This window comes from Nanorana parkeri, unplaced genomic scaffold, assembly GCF_000935625.1.
Source record: "Nanorana parkeri isolate BGI_ZX_2015 unplaced genomic scaffold, ASM93562v1 scaffold424, whole genome shotgun sequence".
In the NCBI taxonomy this organism is placed as follows: Eukaryota; Metazoa; Chordata; class Amphibia; order Anura; family Dicroglossidae; genus Nanorana; species Nanorana parkeri.
In genome coordinates this window covers 1004683-1026544 of record NW_017306692.1, presented here as the reverse complement: position 1 = coordinate 1026544, position 21862 = coordinate 1004683, and the positions used below count along the sequence as shown (strand labels likewise).

Here is a 21862-nt window from a genome sequence, read left to right as displayed (position 1 = left end):
AAATCATTTATATCTATTTACTTTATGTAGATCTTGATGATGGAATACTGTCTTTCTCTGAAAAGTTAGTGGAAGAATCCCAGTTTGTCTTGGCTAATATGGTACCCTACTGGAAGGAGGCCATTACAGCCTTCAGACAAGTCAGGTAAAAGAGCTCAGTGTATTATGACATTATTACCACATGTTACATTCTTGAAGCATTTTTATATTAGAGAGAGAATAAAAAAGGAAAGGATTGGTTCAGGGAGTTCACAGACGTCACATATGATAGTTGACTGTTTTATTACTAGTTCTACAGTCTCCTTACACGGGGATAATTTAGTGCATCCAAGTTGATTAGATGTTATTTTAAATAGTATATCAGACCAATAAAGCCGACCTTTACCCCCTCACTAAAAATCACATCAACATGCAGCTCTGTCTGCTGATATGAAATCATCTTATGTTAAATAAACATATTTTTCTTACAATTACAGTTTTTCCACTTCCTGGTCCTCTTAGGCATCAGTGATGTAGCCCATGCCTAAGAGATGCATCCTGGAAAAGTTGCATCATCAGTGCATTAATCAGAAATCTAATTTTAAGGTGCCAAATCTCGTGAGACCTCAGGGAAAGGTGTTTTGGCTTTTTTTTTTCCTTTCCTGAGATTATGTGCATGGTCACATATCCTACTCACATGTGCCAGAGTTCCAGTTAATTGAGATGGATTTATCTTCCCTCAGTAAAAATGGCCGCTGTGAGAAGAATGGGGGGGGGGAAAGAACAATAAGGTATGCAAAGAATAAAAGGCCAGCAATTATCTAGAAGTATGTGTTTGTAGATTGCCACTACTAAACATTTCTTAAGGTGTCTTTGTTGTCATTTTAAAGATATGAGTAATGTTCCACTTTAATTTTATTTTAGCCCATGCAGCAACTTTTCTGCAGCTTGTGCTGAAATTGCTGTGAGTGAGAGGAGGGAAAAACGAACAAACTTTCCCCGTGATCATTGTGGATAATCATGTTAATTATGTGATTGGCTAGCACCAATTAACTCTTAAGGTTCCCCAGTGGCACTTTGCAGCTCGAGCCAAAAGATCAGAGTGATTGATGGACTGTAGAGTTGCACTGCAAGGAAAATTCTATTAACAGCTCATTACACAGGGACCTGTCTGGAAGGAAGTTGATTCACAGTACGGCTGTTGGGAAAAGCTAAAGACAACCACGAAAATAGTATTCTTAGATGGGGGTTTAGATTTTTCCTTAAACGCTACAATAGAGCTTTGGATTAGGCAACGCCAGTAATATTCAGTAGTTACGTTTGGTTTAATATTATTGCTTATTACCTTCACCATTTATTTATCATTTTCCCTGTCATTTACTCCATTTAGGTATGCAGACTGTGCCATACTAATACTTATACAGCTTGAAACTGGTCTGAGACTCATCTTTACCACTGTTAATAACTGTCCAGATCGGCTGCTCACTGCTGAAGTTAGTGTATTTTCATTTCAATAATGTTACTTACAATTCATTGTTTTATGTGGCTTAACAAATATGCCAGTTGCTAAGACCATAGTTGAATAAACAAACATTATCACACACACCATAAATTAGGCTATGTATGTACTTCTGTCAGAAGCCAAAATGTAGTCTACTCTGTTGTGTTTCCAAATACTAAGCTTTCTTGATTTTTTTGCAGCCCACGTGCCTACAATTGTGGACACCTAATGCAACATATTTTGCATATAATTGTTTCTATGTGCCTTGAAACAGGGACACATACAATAACTCATCAGAAGCATATTACCGATTGGTACACCACTGTTTCTAACCAGCAAGGGATGGACATGTATTTATAATAACATTATTTCATAATAAGCCTCTCAAAAATGACTTTGTGTCTTTCTTTTTGCATCTTAGATGACAACTCCAGGCAAGCAGACAAATACATAGTTGAAATACATACATTTGTGTTGACAATAAAACACTGTTGCTTTTTACTTATCTCTACTGCAGGACCCATGAGTGCCTCTATAATTATTTTGGATTATATTTTACTGTTCTATACGCCAGAAAAGGTTTTAATTCTGTACAGCAAATGTTATTGTTTTTATAGTTCTGCCACAATGTTCAGCTAGGAAGATCACTCTACTACCGCTTGGTTCTGCTTTACTTTGTCCTGGATCACTGGAGGTAGGAAGGTTTCCTATGAAGCTGTATCTCTGAGTCGGGAAATTTGTCACCAGCCAGGCTGTACAGTGTGGCAAAGGTGTAAAAGCCACATCTTTTTTACTGTACAGAATTAGAAATCCCTTGCAGTAAAACATTATCATGTATATTTCAACTGTGTACTTTGCCATTTTTGTGCAGTTGTCTGCAATTTAACACCACAGGTGGGGTTGGGTAAAAAGTTGTCGAAGGTATACAAGTCTGTCCACATCATTGTGCTGTGGGAACGTGCGTTGATGTGCTGTGGTTACACTTATTTTGAATGGCATCTCAACACACCTGCCTGCCACACCTGCCATGGTGAAGCACTACCGTTTTCCTGCGGTTGTCTGCAATTTAACATCACAGTTGGGGTTGGGTAAAAAGTTGTCGAAGGCATATAACATTTCACAGCACATCAGTGCACTGATACAAACAATGCTGCAGGTACAGTTTACAATTCATTTTGGTGCATTAGGTAGACCATTCAAATGAACTCACATTAACGTGTGTATGTTAAATGCACTGCATTGGATCATCTTAATGTAAATGGCACCCAAAGGTTTGGTGGTTTTTTGTGGTCTACATACTATCTGATATGTATTTTCATGCAAATAGTGAAATTTTATTTGTCATAGTTACTATTTTTTACATTCTACTTTTTTGTTTCTTTTTCTCCCCCAAGTCTAACATTCTTTACACAACCTTCGACGAGGTAAGTATTGTCATTATTTATGTTTCCACTAACTTTATGTGCAATAGATACAGTAATAGTGAGCTTTTTCTTTTCTGCTCTGTTTATGGATGGATAAAGATTTTATAGGTAATGTAAAACTGGTTGGACCAAGTTCCTATCTAGTAGATAAGTATATGTTCATACTAGATCAAATACACCATTATACTTCTTTTTGTCATGTATTTAAGTTTAATTTCAAATTGTTTAATAACTTTGACCATATACTGATAATTATGAACAGTAACCTTTTTTAACTGGCTTATTGGTATATGTATATTCTCTGATTTCAGCCCTGATGAAGGGGGCTTGTTCTGGTCTCTGAAACGTGTTGGCAACATAAATAGCATGTACTGGACTGTTTTAAAGCCCAATGAAATGCTTATGATTTATAATGTTTATTCATTGCAGGCCTTTAAATACCGCCAACAATTTACGCAGCGCTTTAAACACAGAACATTCACATTAGCCCCTGCCCTCAAGGAACTTACAATCTAAGGTCCCTTCTGCGCACGCGTACAGGGCCAATTTAGACAGGAGCCTATTAACCTTCTAGCATGTCTTTGTAATGGGGGGAGGGAAACCAGAGTACCCAGAGGATACCCACACAAGTACAGGAAGAACATGCAAAATCCTTGCAAATAGTTTCCTAACCAGGATGTGCCCAGGCTGCATATACAGTTATAAATCTAATCTTATTTAACCGTTTTTTTTACATTTGTAAGTGTTATAGCATGGAACGGCATGTGCGACTCTCTAATGCAGAGCGGCAGCCAGGCTCTCCCATGCTCCAAAACACCCCCAGTGCACCAATTAACAGCACTCTTGCTACCTGAGCAGAGCTGTTGATTGGTGCATTGGTGTTATTGGATTCCATTCTGTCAGTGTTGGTGCTCCTTTGTACTTCTGGTTATATTCCATAGTGTTCTGTTGGGACCTTCTGTAAGTGTGAGCAGCACTCATAGTGTTTAAACATTCTATGACACACTGAACTCCACATAAATCTTGAAAGTGAACTCGAAGTCAGCTATGGAATCTTTAATATTTTTTCCTCACAGATTCCCTTTGAGGATAAGCTTCAGAAAAGATTTTAATTACACAGTTAAGACATACTGGATGTAACCTGCCCTGTCTTCTATGAAACCTGTAGCTAAGTCATGGGATCCATGCATCCCAGCCATACAATAAATCAAAGTCCCTGACCTCCACAACTGTTTAAGTGGCATTAAGCTCAGGAGTTAAATCTTAAAAATACATTCAAGTACCTCAACAAAAATTTACCGTATTTGTGTATCACTCGGCTGTAGATCCTCAAATCATCTCTGAATTCGTGCTGACACTTCCTTCTGGAGGGTGGCTACTTTTGTTCCCCATGGTCCCTATGTGTGTTGTAAAATAGCCACCACTCCTTAGCCTTTTTATTACATAGTTTTGGTAATTCTAAATGAGATTGTACAATCAAATTGTGTAGCATATGGTCCGCTTAAGCTCACCATACACATTACAATGTCACTATAGCACTTGTTTGTTTGTTTTTAAACAAACACTGGTCAAACTAGAAAGAAAATCTTTTGTGTCCATTGAAAGACACAGTAAAAATATTGTGCTGCTGTCAAGTTGTGCTGCCACCTACAAGAGAATTTGGGCACTTGCAAAACAAAAAGGCCAGTCAAGGATAGCCCTTTCTCTACCCAGTATGCCTCAGTTTTTTGCTAGTGTCCTAGAAGTCTTCTTTCAATATTAATGTCCCTTTTATTTTTCCACTCCTTCAGCCTCCTTGTTGAGCTCCTCCAAGCTTGGCTTCCCATCCATTGGCAAGGTCTAACACTCAAAATCCTCAGGCAAGCCTTCCTCTGTATGAAGGCGCACCCCCACTTTCCAGAGTGAGGGAAGTCTTGTTGAACTTTGTGGACCATTAGCCCCTCATTCAGGGAAACATTGTTTGCTTGATGAAGGGACCCTATGCAGCCCCAAAACATTGTTTGCTTTGTAAAATGATAGACTTGCGTCAATAAAAGATGAAGTTATATCACTGTTGGAGTGTGCCGGTGACTCTTTCCCTAATAGGTCTAGTCCTGGACACCTCCCAAACCAGGGTGTTCCTTCCACAGGAGAAACATCAAACTTTCCAGTCTCATGTTCAAATTCTCCAGTCCAGAAGCACTTTTGCATAAGAATGTTGGGCCTGATGGTAGCCTCCTTTGAGGATGTCCCTTTTGCCCAGTTTCACTCCAGACATCTGCAACAAAACCTTTAGTCATTGCAGGACAAGTCAGTCCAATCTCTGGACGGACCGATTCGGTTTACGCAGAGGATCAGGTTATCCCTGGCTTGGTGTCTCGGGAATCGGGCTCTGGAGTCCGGGAAGTCTTTTCTTTCCATCTTTTAGAAAGCCCTCACAACAGATGCCAGCTTATGGCATATCTCTGTAACAAACCACCAGAGAGTAGTAAAAATCTAATAGGAGTTCTAATCTTTCCCACTCTATCCAAAAGTGTAGGAAAAATAATTTGGCTGGACATACCATTTAAAGAATAAAGATCTTGGCAGGCACACTGTATGTAGTCATGGTGTCTTCTAGTCCCTAAAGAGGAAAATGCTCTGAGAGGTAACAATGCCAACACATTTTAATTATCTGTTTTAAAAAGACATTTCAGTTCTACTCCACATTGCAGGAAATATCCAAAAAAGGAACAAATGTGCTTCTATTTTTAACACTGGTAAAGAGGTGTGACTGGGAATTTTTGTTTATTTAGGTTGTAAGCTTTTAACTGCCTCCGGGCCGGCCCTAGTAAAAAAACGGCCGGCCAGGAGCTCTCTCAGACACGCCCCCTTACAAGCGCCGCCGGGCGCTAATAAAACCCCCCAGTGGTGATTAAATACCCCCAAAATAAAGCTCTATCTGTCCCCAAAAAATGGTGTAAAATTCATTTCAGTACAGCGCTGCATGACGGAATAAACGTCAGTCAAAGTATCGCAGCGCTGAATACTGAAAAATGGCCTGGCCAGGAAGGGGGTCTAAACACCTGGTCTTGAAGTGGTTAATACTGTTGTTTTCTACTTGTAATCTATGTCCTATGCTCAAGATAATCAGATGTAAGTTGGCTTAGTAGAATACCATTCATAGAATCCAGTGGTGAATGTTCTTTTTTGTACGTTATGTCTCGATGTACATGTACGAAAGAATGTTACATTCACCAATCTAAGGAGCTTTCATGACTGATTTGTTCCTGTAAAATGATTGCCTCCTTTGCTTTGTTCTGTAGATTTTGGCAAAACATTTGAATGATGCATCTGACAACCAAGTGCCTAATTCACTGGGAGAACCCGCAATGGTAATTCTTATGTTTTTGTCTGCACACAATAGGCTATTAATGAAAATGTCCACACTCAATGTTTATAGCAAATTATGTAGCCAGCGGCTTAAGGAAAGTGACTTTATATTATCTGTGTAAAGGAACACACTAATCGGAAATGAAAAAATGTACCTTCAGATAAATATTTTGGGTAGGGCTGCAACGACTAATTGATAATAATAGTTGCCAACTATTAAATATTATCGGTTAGTGAGTAAAAGTGAGAGAGGTTTTTAATGCAACCAACCAATTAGTTGAAAAAATAATCGCAACTAATAGATTATGAAAATAATCGTTAGCTGCAGCCCTAATTTTGGGACCATAGCCTCCCCTTATCAGCGATTCATCCAGACATTGCTGTACTGCACTATTCTGCCCTACTCCCTGGTGACCGCCATCTGGTCATCCTAGAACACTGGTGATGCTAGGTCGACCCTCCTTGTTGCCTTTCATACACTAGATATAAAGAAATGGCAGTAGGAAGAGTTTTCTCACACCACCCAATCAGATTTCAACCTGTCTTATGGATCATACATTGGAGTACACAGGATGCATAAAAAGATAAACTTGGTGGACTTTCTAACTTTAGCACAGTTGCTCTATTTACTGTATTTACTCGTCAATACAGTTGAAAAGTGTATGTCGATTAGACCCCCACTAGCCATTAGAAAGTCAAGGAAAGGTAAAAGGTAAAAAAACAAAAAAATTTGCATTAAATTCTTCTGATATATGGCCAGCTTAATTATGGGTATTATGTTCTGAAAAAAGGATCACCGAAATGGGAATATGCCAAAATAATCTGATTGTTATGGGTTATGTTTGTAACAGGCATTTGCACTTTACACAATACGGGACAGTGAGCCAAGTAGAGCAATGTTACATACAGTATATGCAAATGAATGAAAGTAGGCTTTCAGCTAAAACTTTTTGTTTATTTTTGATATAGTGGGGTATAGTAGAATCCCTGTCAGTTTTTTTATGTTTTTGCTTTGAGTCCCTGTTGCAGATTTTACCTCACTACCTCATCTAAAACTAAAAAGAACACTTCTGGCTGATCTTACACTAATAATGCATTTTTGCATGCATCCTAATATGAGTTAAAGCATGTTGATGTATATTTTAAACACATTTGTAACATGCATCAATAAACTAAAAAGTGAAGATTTGCTATGTTATGGGGAAAATCCAGAAATGTTACTTCTGCCTTTGCAGTACCCTGAAAGATTTTCCTTTTTTTGTTTTGATTTCCACCTGAAAAATGACAGTCCTTTTTCGCGTCTGTGTCCACCAGGGACGTGCGGTCAGGGGAGGCAGGTGAGGCAGAGCCTCAACTAGAATTATGGAGGAAAAAGCTGTCAGCTTCAAGTCTGAAGCTGACAGTTTTTTCTCCATTCGGATCGGCGTCTAACAGGTTACACAGCAGGGAAAGCCTCCCCGCTGTGTAACCTGTCATGGATGAAGCGCTGCCTGTTAATTACAGGCAGCGCTGCATCCGGCTTTGGTTGTCACTAGCTTGGGGACGGGTTGGGGTGGGGGCACCGTCCGGTGGTGGGCGTGGCTTTTGCCGACGGGAGGCGGGGCTTTGACCAACAGGGGCAGGACTTCGGTCGGTGTGGGGCCGGGAATGCCTCACCCGGAATGTGAGGCACCGAGCGTGACTGGTGTCCACAGCCTCAGCTGTCTAGGGAGAGGCACTGTTGCCTATAACTGCTAGTCTCACCAGATTGGAGTGTGATTTGGTGATTTCACTACTGTGGTGCTTGCTGGAAAGGAATCTGTCACTCAGTACCTGCACAGAATGCTTCTTCCCACTTTAATTTGCTCCATTATGTAAATCTTCTTTTTTATTTTTCCTACATCTGTCTGCTGCTTCCTGAATGTTTCCCTGCCATTTATCAGATCACCAGGCATCGGAGGGCAGCTCAGACATGGGGAAGCAAAGCCCTGCCTCTACCGTGATGGACACTTCCATACTGAGAGACAGTGCAGGACTAAGCATAGTAAGTCAGCATTTAGGAAAACATCAGCTGCAGGGAGCCTACAGGCAATACAGGTGACTAGTTTGTTGCCATCGGCTTGCCTTTTTAGTCACAGTTTTAGTTAGTTGAGGTCCTTTTTATGGAAGATAACCTTAAGCAATGTGAGTGCTGGTGATTGGAAACTGGCCACTTTTGCCAGATTGAGAGGGTACAAATTAGCATGATGACTACTTACAAATTAGCATGATGACTACTTTTTCACGTTTGCAGTCGCTATAAATTCGAATAAACTTGCGTTCACGAACATGAGCATTTAATGCTTGTGCAGTGAACGCAAAGATCATCCAGATCATCTGATGTAATTGTTGCGAACTGAGGATTTATCTTCACCAGGACCATTATTGGGACGCAAAGAGAGTCCTAAGACCTGAATGGACAAGCTCTTGTTCACTTTAATGTTCCTATGGGCATCTGTAAAATTTGTTACTGCAGTCAAAAAATATCTCAGGGGGCCTCACTGCCGTGCAGTTGATGGCAGCTACCTTGTGACTAGAGTAGAAAGCTAGCCATACACTACATAATTAATTGTACAATCTCTGTTCTTTAGTCAGACGCCTCTTGTGGTAGGCCTTTATCTGCTATTTTACATTGTATTTGATCTTTTACATATATGCTGTGTACAGTTTATTAGATGCTGGGTCTTGTATACTTCCAGGAATTCCTGTGGGATGTTCTAAACCATCAAGAAGGACCTCGTGTGAGAGACCACCTTAGCCATGGAGAAATACAGCTCAGTGAATTTCCCAGGCGCATTGCTAATGACTTGTTGGCTTTTTCAATTGTACTGCTTTATAATCATTTCAACCATAATGACACTGACAAGGTAAGAAATCACATTCAGTATCAGAGGAAAATTGATATCTCATGGTGCTTAGACTAAGAGAGAGGTTTTAAGCCAACTCTTAAAACAGATAACTAGGCTAGAAGGCCAACACAAAGAAAGTCTTACTGCATTTCATCTTCCTGAACACACTAGACTGAATCACTTCAACATTTGCTGGACAATAGAACAAACTAGCTCTCCATTGTGTTGGATAGAAGTTTCATTAATTTGGTAACAAAGCCCTGAGATCACAACAGAAAAAAATTGAATATTTCTAAAATAAAAGATAAGGGTGATTATTTAGAATTTGTCTCCCTTGAAAATGTGGATGTGTTTTCCCAATGCTGCCATACCTTTATGCAGCATTAGTCCCCCAGACTCCAGTCTTACTGCTGCAACAAAATGAGAGGTTGGGTATCTCTTGAAGACGGGACTGCCTTTGCTGCTAAATATTATTCACTGAGGCCTCCAAGAGCAGAATATCAATATAGAAAAATTACATGGGACCCTGTTGTGCTTTTTTGGTGGCAGTAGACCAGGACCTAAGGGGTATACTGTGTCATATTTCAAAATATTTACAAGTCATTTATCACTATAATTAATTGAACTAGCTCAACTGTATTGAAATCATTAAATGTATGTCTAAAGTAGCCATCTGGTGGCATACCTAAGATGTGGTCTTAATAACAGTGCCTCCAGGCTTCTCATCTCCTTTTTAATAGGACCATCTTACTCTGCCCTTTTCTTAGGCAGACCAGTCATTTAAAAGCCTACGGTAGTCCTTAGTTGTGCTGATGTCATTATGTCAGTGCTGCAGAGAGTTGGTGGTTCCCTAATTTATTAAAATTATGAAAATGTAGACATTTCAGTCCTGTTTCGCAGCACCTCACAGTCATAGAGCACTGACGTCTATGAGGCACAGGCAAACCTAAACCTTGCAGTGTCAGAATCTGTATGCTGCCAGACCAGCAGTGGTTGGCTATGTGGGCAGTGGGCAGTGACAGAGAACAACCCAACTTCCCTGTCTCTGCCCACAAACTCGCCCACTGCTGATCAAGCAGCATCGATCACATGTGCTATGACTACAGTCCCAAAAGATCATGGGGCATGTAGTTCTATGATTCACATCTAATTGTTCATTATATGTTGTTAGTAGGGATGTCCCGATGCCGCTTTTTCAGGCCCAAGTACAAGTACATCCTCTCATGTACTTGCCGATACCAATTACCGATACTTTTTCTTAAAGGGACAGGTGACTTTAAATGATCCATAGTACAACTACATGTTATGTACTATGGATCATGGTTTAACCTATTCATGTTAGCAGTGGAGAATTGTAACTCTATTGCTGGAGTGTAGTGGAGGTGTGTGCTGTATATATGCACTACATATACATTACACACGTCCAGTACACTATAGCAATAGATTTACAGCCAGCCCCATCCCAGCTTCCCTTACTCACACTTTCACTCCGATCCCTATTGCCTCACGAGGTGCTTCTTGTCCGGAGACTGCCAGATGACCCCGCTCGGAGCGCCGCCCACCGGAGCAGCAGTGACGCGACGCTCGGCGAGGTAAGTAAGAAGAAAAAAAACAAAACATAGCACAAGCTTCGGCGCTAGGCTTCGGGGCATTTTGACAAGTACATATCTGTGTGTTGTGAGTTGTAAAAACGCATGTCCATTTGGAATGCGCTCTGGGGTAATATTCAAATGAAATTAAAATGACTGAAGTTCCTGTTTTATCGTGTGTTTTGGCAATGAGCCTTTTACTGCACCTTACCGCAATGCACAGGTATAAAATATTGCCTTTTGCTATCTATGTCAAATTTGCTAGTAATGCCTTAAGTTCTATTTTTAACACAACAGGAAGTGGCTATATTGTGTCCACTGTTGGATGCGGTGGGATCATACCAGTCAAGATTTCATCCAATTGCACTCCTTCAGAAACAGGTATGTTTGAATATATTATGGCCTGAGCGTTAGACATATCCTAAGCTTGCAAACACTTTCTTGTCTGCACTTTAGCATTTCTTATGGTCACATAACTGTTACTGGTAGTCATACTGGTCTGTAGTAAGGTATATAGGGTGGGAGGGAGAACTGATTTAACTGTGTATACCGGCACTCCCCAGATTGTGGTTTCTTAAGGTGCCCATACACTGGTCGAATTTCGGACGGTTTTTAATGTACTGGCTGAAATTCGCAGTGTGTGGGGCTGTCTGCTCCCTTTCAGCTGTCATTCCTCGATCAGCTGATCGAAGAAGCTGGCTGGAAAATGTTCAATCGATCAGAGTCAGCAGCCAATGAGCTGCCCGGTCTGATCAGGTATTCTGACAGGTGCTGGCGGCAGGTGCTGGCGACACTGTCAGAATACAATGCAAACAGCGGCGATTCCTCAATAGACGCGCTGTTTTTGTTGATGGGGGAATTGATAGGTGTATGGCTAGCCTAAGACACTCAGTAGGAAAACTAAATGAATACGCAGGCACCATGAGGCAATGATTTTGTATCTCTGTCCAGATATTGATGCGGTTAATTTAGTTTCAGATAGAGTAGGTAATGGTTAAAACCCCTGGTCATTTTTTCTTTTCTTCCTCCATCCTATTGGGGAGATTTCACTCCAATTGTTTGTAAACACAACAGAAAGTAAGAGGAAATTTCTCCAGTGTAAGGACATTCACCTTTTACACCTGGAACACATGTCCCCATTGCAAGATTTTCACCCTATTTCTGTTTTGGTAACAAATCAAATTTTTGATTTTTGCTTCCTTTTATCCCTGGTGACAATAGCCGCCAGGACAAATAAAAGGGATGAATCTCCTCCCCAGCAGTAATGCGGAACAATTAAAAAAAAAACTGACGGGTTCTCTCCATTTCCTACTCTATCCAAAGCTAAGAAAAAGTTTTGGCTTTAATTTTTGATCTTAAATGAAAACTTCAGTTAAAACCTAAAGCGATCCTGTCAGGAAGAAAAAAGATGCCCAAAAAGGTCTGCCTGCGTGTCACTGAACACCAGTCCATTCAAGAGAAATCTTCCTCTGCAATCTGCCTAACCCCCACACATACATACACACAAACACACACACACTGCACTCAGTGATTCCTTTCATCTAATAAAGTCATTACAGAACACAGTAGTGACAGGAGGAAATACTAAGCACCCAGGGGAACCAAGGAGATCGACATTCCTAAAAGTATAGATTTCTCAGTGGACTTCTGAGGAAGATTTCTTTTTATTGAAGCGGCATTTGGCAGCGCTGGTAGCAGGAAAAATATTTAACCTCTTCTCTTGCAGGTAGACCTTTTTTGGACATTTTCCAAACAGGAAACAGTTTTAAAGGTTATTTTTAGGGTTGCACAGATACCAAGTACAGTACTCGGTACAAGTATGAGAACATCTACCGATACTTTTGAGCTCCAAGACTAGACTAGAGAAAAATTCTAAAGTTAGGAGGCAGCTGTCATTTGTAAGGAGCACACGGAGCTCCTGGGATTTGTACATCTCTGTTTTAATCTACGATTTTGTTTTTATAAATATAAATAAAGGGATGCACCGATACCAGTTTTGCGAGTACGAGTACTGGTACTTGCCGAGTACTCACAGATACAAGTACTGATACATTCTTGTTTATTGTCATGTGACAGTTTTTCTAAAACAATACAGACTGATGATTTCAGGACCATTGGGGAGCGCCAGAGCCCGGTCCCAGCTGCAACCGCTCCAACCCTGGTAGTTCTCATGAAAACGCCAAGTATCTGCACTGGTACTCGAAAAGTATCTGCGCATCCCTAGTTATTTTTTATAGTTTATATATGCAAGTATGCAGGTTATAGTATGCAAGTTACTATAGGCATAATTATCAGGGTTATCGGAAGGGTTGGGGATAGGATTAGACTTTATGTACAGTTAAAATGAAAAAATAAAACCCCCATCATTTTTTTTTTCTCTTTCATTTTATTTTACAAATGTAAATTTTAAAAAGTCAAAACATATTTGTGTTCTTGTGAAAAAAACAATATTGTGCCGAGCTAATAATCATACATATCTAATAAATTGAAACATATATAAATGAGTCACATATATGAGCCTTCAAACAAATGAGGCATAAGAAATATCTACACACATACAAAAAAGCAATATAGGCAAAAAAAGTCCCAAGGAAAAAACAAACGCAAACAATGGTGATTGTGCAAAAAATTCCTCAGATGATTCGCAGCCAATGTGCATATAACTCTCAGGTAAGGATAATCACACAATGCAGGCAGACCTTCACCTCCACCCAGTGAGTGATGATAACAAGTGAATGCTCACCTGGGGAGGTAGACCCACAGAGCTAGGTCAAATGCACTTTTTCCCTTCTTAATGGGGGAGGGAAGCCCATGCACAGAAAAAGGCGATAAGGTCTCCTCAGATCACAGGTACCAGTATAAATCCAGGTGGAAAGAGAAAAAGGACAAGGACATAGTGCGTAACGTCCAATAAAATGCAATTTATTATATAAAAAATGCGTACTCACAATGGTGTAAACAGTACAGGCATTGGGTATTGCTGGATCATACCAGCAGGACAAATGGCAGCAAAGTGATAAGAAAACTGTTCGTCCGGCTCAGCGTGGTGACATCAGGAGCTCTGCCCTACGTACGTTACGTCAAAACACGTGACTTCGTCAGGGGTCTACTATATTTGTGTTCTTGTTTTCACATTCACTTTTTTTTTTCACAGGTGTTACAGTGCATGGAAAGTGTTCAGAAATGGTGTCTTCTCCCGTCTCCTACTTTAAGTCACGTCTCCAGCACAGAGGGGTAGGTTGTTTTCTCAGTTATCGGTTTGTAGCTTCTCATTTCTGACCTCTCTTCACTTATTTCACCAGGTAGTAAGTCAGTAGTTTGTTATTTTATTGTAAACTATTATGGTTTGGTGTAATTTTTACACCTTTACTCCCAAATGAAAAGAGACTATTCCACTTATTGTAGTGTGCCCCACTCTGATACTAGAAGATTAGCCTGATGCTTCTCCCAGTGCTATTTCCAATCTTTAGAGCCCTGAAGACTGCAAAGACTTTAGAGCCATGAAGACTGCCCCCCCCTGCTGGACTTTATAGCCCTGAAGACTGCAAAGACTCCAAGTGTACTCACTTTTTCAAGTCTTCCTGTGTGGAGATTGGATGATGTTTGCACCCCCAACACTTAGTAGCCTTGTATTGGTTCGAACTTTGTTAAAAAGTGTTCTGCCTCCACTTCACTTGGTGTGAATCTTGGGGCTTTCAAGAATTTAGACTAGAATTTTCTCTGTGGGATGAATCCTCTACTTCCTACAGCTGGGTCTTGAGCAGTGTTCGATGGTTAGCACTATCAACGGTCAGGTTTCTCCTCCTTTCTGTCTCATTTCAGAGCTTTCAATCTCTCGTTCCCTAATTAAGACCTCCTGTAGCTTCTCTTGTTTGTTCTCCTGTGACATCGTGGGATCTGAATCCTGTTTTGTTTGTGCACTTCAAAACCCTGTCATTTGAACCCATTTGAAACATTCTACTCCCACCCACACAGTGGTATTTCTGGTAGCCACCACCTTTTCAATGCTAGTGTCTGAACTAGAAGCCTTATCCAGCAAGGAACCCTTTCTTGTGCTGCATGAGGATAGGTTGGTGTTGAGGCCTAAGACTTCTTTTGTTCACCAAATGGAAACTTCTCTCCATCGTCTGGATGTGGTTCGGGCTGTGAGAGTCTAGAGTCTTCTGAACAAAGCCACTGTTTCTTTCAGAAATAATTAATTAATTTATTCATTGTCATCCCAGATGGTCCCCGTAAAGGTGCACCAGCTTGTTATTCCACCATCTCTAGGTGGACAAACCATTACCAAGCTTATGGTCTCAAGAATCGAATTCCACCCTTACCTGTGCAGTTGTACTCTACTAGACCCATAAGTGCTCCTTGGGCTTTTCATCATTCAGCAACTGTTTTCTAGGTTAGCAAGGTCTCCACCTGGCCTCTGTTCACACAGTCTTTAAGTCCTGTCAGGTCGGATGTTCAGGCCTCATCTGATGCCGGCTTCAGAAACTTTAGGTGGCTCTTTGAGCTGCAGACATTCTCCAGTTGTTTTCTTGGGCATGTTGGCATTTGTTTGCTTTGTTACCTACTCCTCAACTGGACTGCTTTAGTATGTCCCAACTGTAAATTTCTTCTATGGAAGAAAATAGATTTGTTTTGTACTCGCTCACAGTGACATCCTTTTCTTGGAGTCCATAGAGGGACATGCTCCCAGTACTGCTTGCTACAAAATTGAAGCATGCTGTTAGTAGGAGGGGGTTATCCTGGGTGGCCAGCCCTTTTGTTAGCCAGTGTCCAATCCTCCTGTAGGCAGTAGTATAACACAAAGGTAAATGACTTGCAATGTCCCTCAATAGTTTCCGAGACATTTTATGACAAGTATAAAAGTCCTATTTTAACTTACTAAAAAAAAAAAAAAATCTTTAACATTTAATTTTTTAGTCTGACCATAATAAAGAAAATATTTGCAAAACCACTATACATTCCCTTTGGGCTACAGGATACGCAAGGACAATTTTAGTTAAGACTTTCTTATTTACACTTAGCTGCTTCAACCAGCTTCTTTTCTTGAAACTGTTGGGAAAGAGTTATGTAAAACAAAAATGTATTGATGAGTTGAGTTGTTTTGTTTCCCATGCAGGCCTGAAGAAATGACAGATCTAGGTATATCATTCAGTGCTGAAATCGTTCATGTTCTCTCATTGCTTCAAAATCAGAGTGGCTTCTGCAATGAAGACTTGGATCTTCAAAAAGACAAGTATGATATTTGGATTTTTTTTTTTCTTTTTGTTCAGTACAGCTTTTGAGTTTATGCAACAAGCAAAGGTAACCAAATCATAGTATATACCCTGTTACATTATCCAGCACCAACAAAGGTAAGTATAATCACATAGTGTCACAAAAAAAGGAGATCAATTATCATCTGATCATCTGCTCAATTATCATCTGATACCGTATCATCTGATCATGAGAGGCATGAAGGCAAGTGTTGGGTAGGTGGCTATGCATGCAAGCATTGCTCACATGGTAATTGTATGGTTTACCAGTGTTATAGGAACAACAAGGAAATTGTTGATTTTCACAGCTGGTAAGAAGATGATGTGCTTATGTTTTATTTGTATTTTCCAAGTGAAGAACTTGCTGGTCAAAATTGGATAGATGTTTCACCCATTGAGCCTAGATTCTTCGAGATTGGACATATTATCATTCAGTTTTGCTGTCATTTTTTTCATTATTTATGGTCCATGTAATTTGGGTCTTAACTGAAATTTAGACTGGGGGATTTCTGAGATTTGGTGATAATCTGCTTTGTTGCAGTAAAGATGAATGTGGTAAAATTTTAATTGGTGCAGGTTAACCAGCTTTGGTTTTGTAATCAGTTCCTCCTTTCGGTCTCTTGGCAATGATTTTGTACACTCCTGACCAGAGTCTATGTTCTAAAGGGCACTGCCACCATATGCAAGAACGTACACCGTTCTGAGCAACAATGGAATTAATGGGGAGAGTATCCTTGTGCAAATCTAGCTATTCCGGTAGAAACCAGGTACAATATTTGAAAGTCCATGTATCCCATCGCACTTCTGATGGGAGAATGCCCAATGCAGCAGGGCGGGTGCAGCAGCAACAACGGATGCCTCCGTCAAAACGTACAAACAAATAATAAAGTCACCGGCACTCCAAATGATCAAGTCAATAAGTTTATTGACCCAAATGACGTTGGGTCAACGTTTCGGGACCATGCGGCCCCTTCCTCAGGCAAACAGAGAGTCCCTGTTTGCCTGAGGAAGGGGCCGCATGGTCCCAAAACGTTGCTAGAGGTGTTATCACTTGGGTCAATAAACTTATTGACACGATCATTCAGAGTGCCGGTGACTTTATTATTTTTTAGGTAATGGCAGCTTTGGGGAAAAAATTTGTTGGAGGCTGTAGTTACCAGTAAGGGGTAATGTTTGTGCTGATGTAAGGTATAACAGATGTGTTTCTGTGGGAAGTGTGAATAAATTGCATTTGCTGCTTGTTATACATGTCCTGTATAATATATTGTCCAGTGGTATATACAGTGTGTGATACATGTTTAGTACAATGTAATGACAGAGTGGTTGCCAGCATTGTCTAATCACTGGCAGACTTTATTTTTAACCATTTCACGAGCTGTTGCTTACCCTTTGTAGACCAGTGTAGTTTTACCAATTCTGCTATTGGTATATTGATTTACCCTTTGAGTTTTGTATTTTCTTATGATACAGGCATGTTATGTATTTTTTTTGGTACAAGCAAGGCTTTCTTTTGGTGTTGTTGTCTTCCAGAAATGTTATTGTGTTTTCTATGCATTTGAAAGAGTATACATAAAAACTCTGGATGGCTGGCTGGAGGCCACCATGAGTATGACTTATACATAGCAATGAAGGCATGTGCACAGGAGGAGGAGGAGCTATCTGATACATTTTACTGCCCAAGGGGGCAGGTCCTTGACATCCTGAGCTCACAAGTGGATAGAATGATGCTGGGCATTATTTAACGCTAAAGAGGACTGGCCACAGAGGGGGACACTGAGGGAGGGGGGCTGTTTTCTTTTCAGCGTATATAAATAAAATACTTATTTAATTTCTTGTTATTATTATTACAGGTGGTTTATTTCCATGAAAGCTCGTTGCAGCAAACACATTTCAAACTTGTATTGTCATCGATGGATCATGGAAGTCGTGAATATTTTGCGCAGAGTTACTGCACAGTGCCAACTAGTGTCAACTAATATTATTACCACTTCAAACTTAAGATATGAACAATGGGAAAATAAAACATTACGGTCTCGTCAAAGACAAAATTATATCCGGATGCTGAGTAGGTTAGTGTATATAAAATGTATATATAGTGTCCTAAAAGGATGAATGTCTTCATTCTCTATCCCAGCTCGGTTGAGAAAAGTCTAACCATTTTTTATGGGAATGTTCAACAAAAATTAGTGCCAGGACCGAGAACCCTGAAGTGACATTAAAAGAAAAATTAAAATGCTTTTGTCAATTTGAATTTTGAAGCTTTTTTTTTTTATAAACTTATTTTGCTTACTTCATAAATGTCTCAAATTCCATGCTGTAGGCTTTTGCTCAGCCTTAAGAGCTCACAACTTACCTGAAAGACCTTAGCAAAACCTCTTCCTTTGAGGCTTCTCATCCCTTATATAATGAGCCAAGTACTCTAAGAGGTGGACTTGTGGACCAGGATGGCCAGGCAGCTCACCCACCCAATCTCTTCTGCAACACGAACTCCAGGCCCAACGGAGAGACAGCCTCTTAAAAAAAAAACTGACTGACTGACTTATTTTCTTCACCAGGATTCCCTGGTATATATAGATACAGTATATATAGAAAAAGAGCGAGAACCGGGGTTAAACCTCTCTACTGATTTGTCCAATAGGGAGTGAGTCTCTGCTTTTATGACTCTTTGGAGTTAGGTATGCACCTTGAGCTGGATTATATGTTTGAACATTTTGCATGGAATTCAGCAGGGAATGCATAGTATATGTTTGTGTATATTTTTATTTTGTGATGGTTGTAAACATTATAAGTTTACATTGTCATGTCTTTTGTATCTGGTTTATGCAATAAACATTTTATATGTATCACCTGCAACCATACGCAACAAGTGGTATCGAGCTTGAAGTCCCAATAGCAGTTGTTAAAAATGGACTTGAATTGCAGAAGAGAATTGGCTACACTGAATTCTGACCAGACAAACAGCCTCCCTCTTCCTGGCAGGGACTGGATGGTCTGAATTAGTCAGTTTACAGGCTGCTGTTAAGTATGCAGGAGAGTGCTGGGCATCCTGTTAGAAAGCCCAGCATGCTTTGCAAACTGAGTATCCTAGATTAACTCTTTTATTAGATGAAAATGTGATTTAAAACATATGCTTTTAAACATTTTAACGTAAAAAAAACAACTTTTGACCAAAAATCATTTCATTTTCTGTTAAATGGACCCTGTGTTTGAGTTTACCTTTCTTTTACAGCATCAAGACTCTGTCCCTCATTATACGACTGATCCTGACACTAATAATTGTCGATTTCAGCAACATACTAAGCATACCCATGAAGACACTAGCAGAATACCAAAAATACTTGAAGTAAGGCTGTGTGTATTATCTGTATATTACTGGTTCTAAACATTAGGTTCCCCTGTCACATCTTGTTCTGTGATTCAATGTACTTTATCTAGTATACATAAAACACACAGTTACAGTCTCTGCAGCCAAATGTTACTCTATAAGATAATTATGAAAGGTGACACATATTGGAACTACCTTTTTAATGCACATTACGTATTCCATTAATTTGCAGGTACTTGAAATCCATTTTACAGTATGCAGAAAATGTGGTAACCTACACAAGTCAAGATCAGAACAGATGGGATGGAGCAATGCAGCTGACTCATAGAATCGTTCTAAAAATAAGAATATTTCTTGAATCCAGCAATTGGAGTACAGATGAAAAAGTAGATGTAGTGTCGTAATACATCAAATATTTGTTACATATTCTTATACAAGTATGTAACATGTGAATTACTTTCAATAGCTGGAAAACCAGTACAGAAGGCTTCCAGGTAGAGGACTATTTGCCTTCTGTAAATCTTTAAAGATAATATGTATTATTTTTGTATATTTTCTTAAGTAATATGAAATGCATATTCATATTTCATATGTGCCACTTGCAGCCAGAATCCAATGTGCCACAAAGGAGAGCACCAGCATCAGCGCTCAGATAACAGCAGTGCTGTGAAAGATACCTGAATAGTAGGAGAGATCAGATTACACACCCAACTGAATGACTTAGGGTGGGACATCCGCCTTTCAGGGACAGGACTGTATGGCTTGATCAGTTACACACAATTTGGTCTCATCTCCCAACTTAATGACCTGAATGTACCGTGTATTTTTTTTAAATAAATATTTTATTTCAAAATGATATAAAGTTTCAGTTTTTAAACTTGCAAACAAAAAATGGAAAAAAAATATACTTTTAACAATGTCCTAAAATCCTTATTTCCTTCTTTGACACAATGACAAGATGGTGCCTCCAGACTAAATGCTCTGTGTGTATAGACCTTGTGATTTGAGATGTTCTTTAGAAGTTGAATGGAAACTAATAGGACACTCTGTTTATTTGGTTCCTTCTGCTGTCCCTACATCACTACAGAAAACAGTAATGATGTAAGGGTCTGCAGAAGGAACCACAGCGCCCAACAGGGGACATGCTTTGAGCTCAATCTAGAAGTATCTAATAGCAGCAGCACCCAGTAGAATGTACTCACTGCCTACCAGACCGGTATATATACAACTCATTCTTTTACAATTGGTATCTGGAGGAAATTTTTAGGTTAGCCAGCCGCTCTTTAATGACTGGTAATGGCAATAAGAATCAAAGAGGTTTAGAGTAGTATACTCTTACTATCAAATGTCTAATGAATGAAATTCACAGGAGTTTGGCTACTCAGAGGGTTACATACAGTAAATGGGTTTGGTTGGCATTAATGAGGGATATTAAATATATTAATCAGCTTGTTTTTAAAGAGATAGTATAAATATTTATTCCTCATCCATTGAGGGACACAAAAGACTTTAACCTTTGGGTTACACTGCCACCTACTCGAGGATTGGACACTGGAAAACAAAAAAAAATGTAGGTCTGCCCAGATTATCCTACTACCAGCATGCAACCAGGATGCCAACAACTTTGCTAGATCGTACGATTTTCGCCAGGTTGCTGGCGTTTCCGTCCATCAAAAGTCGTACGATCTACACTGCGCTTGCGCTAACGAAAATACGGCAAATCAATTACCGCAATTCGTCCAGGTGCTTTTCCTTAATTACGGCTAAATTAATCTTGCAATCATCGGGGCAGGATGGGGCTGCCGTAGGAAAATCGTACGACTATTCGATCATCGGACGAAAATTTTCCGGCGAAAATCGTAAGGTGTATGGGCACCTTTGGAATCCACTCGAGTTGTTCTCAATCATATGATTACTATGTCAGCTGTGACTCAGTGATCCCATGCAGGCTGGAAGCTTTAATAAGAACTTCAACTTGCAGAGGTCACTGCAGCCTGTACATGGCAAGATACCTATGTTTAATACTGTAAATGTGTGATACAAATATAGTATTTAAAACAAATAGAGCCAATATCAGGACTGATTTAGGTATTCAAGCTAGTTCAATTCTTACAGACATTAAATTACCTTTATTAAATTATGTTTTACTGTATAGCTGTCTGGCATTTAGCTTTAAAGGATATGTACTTATCTGGCCCGGACCTAGACAAATCCACTCTCTTTCGCCACAGATGCTTGATCTGGTGACTGCAGCCTCCAGTGTTTACATCCTGGGCACACCAGCACATTACAGCCCTATAGACTTCTATGAGGCTGTCTCCCTTCATCTCCAGCCTTGGGACACCTTCCTCTAGAAATCTATGAGACTGTAATGCGCAGGCAGAGCCAAGACAATGAGACTTGCGGCGCTAGATGTAAGCAATCACTGGAGTCTGCAGCCACAGGAGCGAAGGGATTATGCATTTGCGGAGAGGGAGTGTGAGTTTGGTTAGGTCAGGACAAAGGGAAAGAAGGATTAGTGCACTTTAGGACAAAGTATATGACCCTCCATATTCAACACTACTGGAAGCAGAC

At 40.0% G+C, this 21862-nt stretch overlaps 1 protein-coding gene across 1 annotated transcript in view; it reads left to right on the top strand.

Annotated features, from left to right (window-relative positions):
• Positions 1-19692, top strand: part of ERMARD (ER membrane associated RNA degradation) — a 35012-nt gene extending 15320 nt beyond the window's left edge. Inside the window, exons 7-17 of the mRNA XM_018559971.1 lie at positions 31-145; positions 1370-1472; positions 2875-2904; positions 6189-6257; positions 8973-9140; positions 11009-11092; positions 13866-13945; positions 15828-15944; positions 17814-18032; positions 19193-19306; positions 19521-19692. Of these exons, the coding sequence (XP_018415473.1) occupies positions 31-145; positions 1370-1472; positions 2875-2904; positions 6189-6257; positions 8973-9140; positions 11009-11092; positions 13866-13945; positions 15828-15944; positions 17814-18032; positions 19193-19306; positions 19521-19692 (1271 nt within the window). The remainder of the gene's footprint in view (positions 1-30; positions 146-1369; positions 1473-2874; positions 2905-6188; positions 6258-8972; positions 9141-11008; positions 11093-13865; positions 13946-15827; positions 15945-17813; positions 18033-19192; positions 19307-19520) is intronic.
• Positions 19693-21862: the final 2170 nt, after the last annotated feature.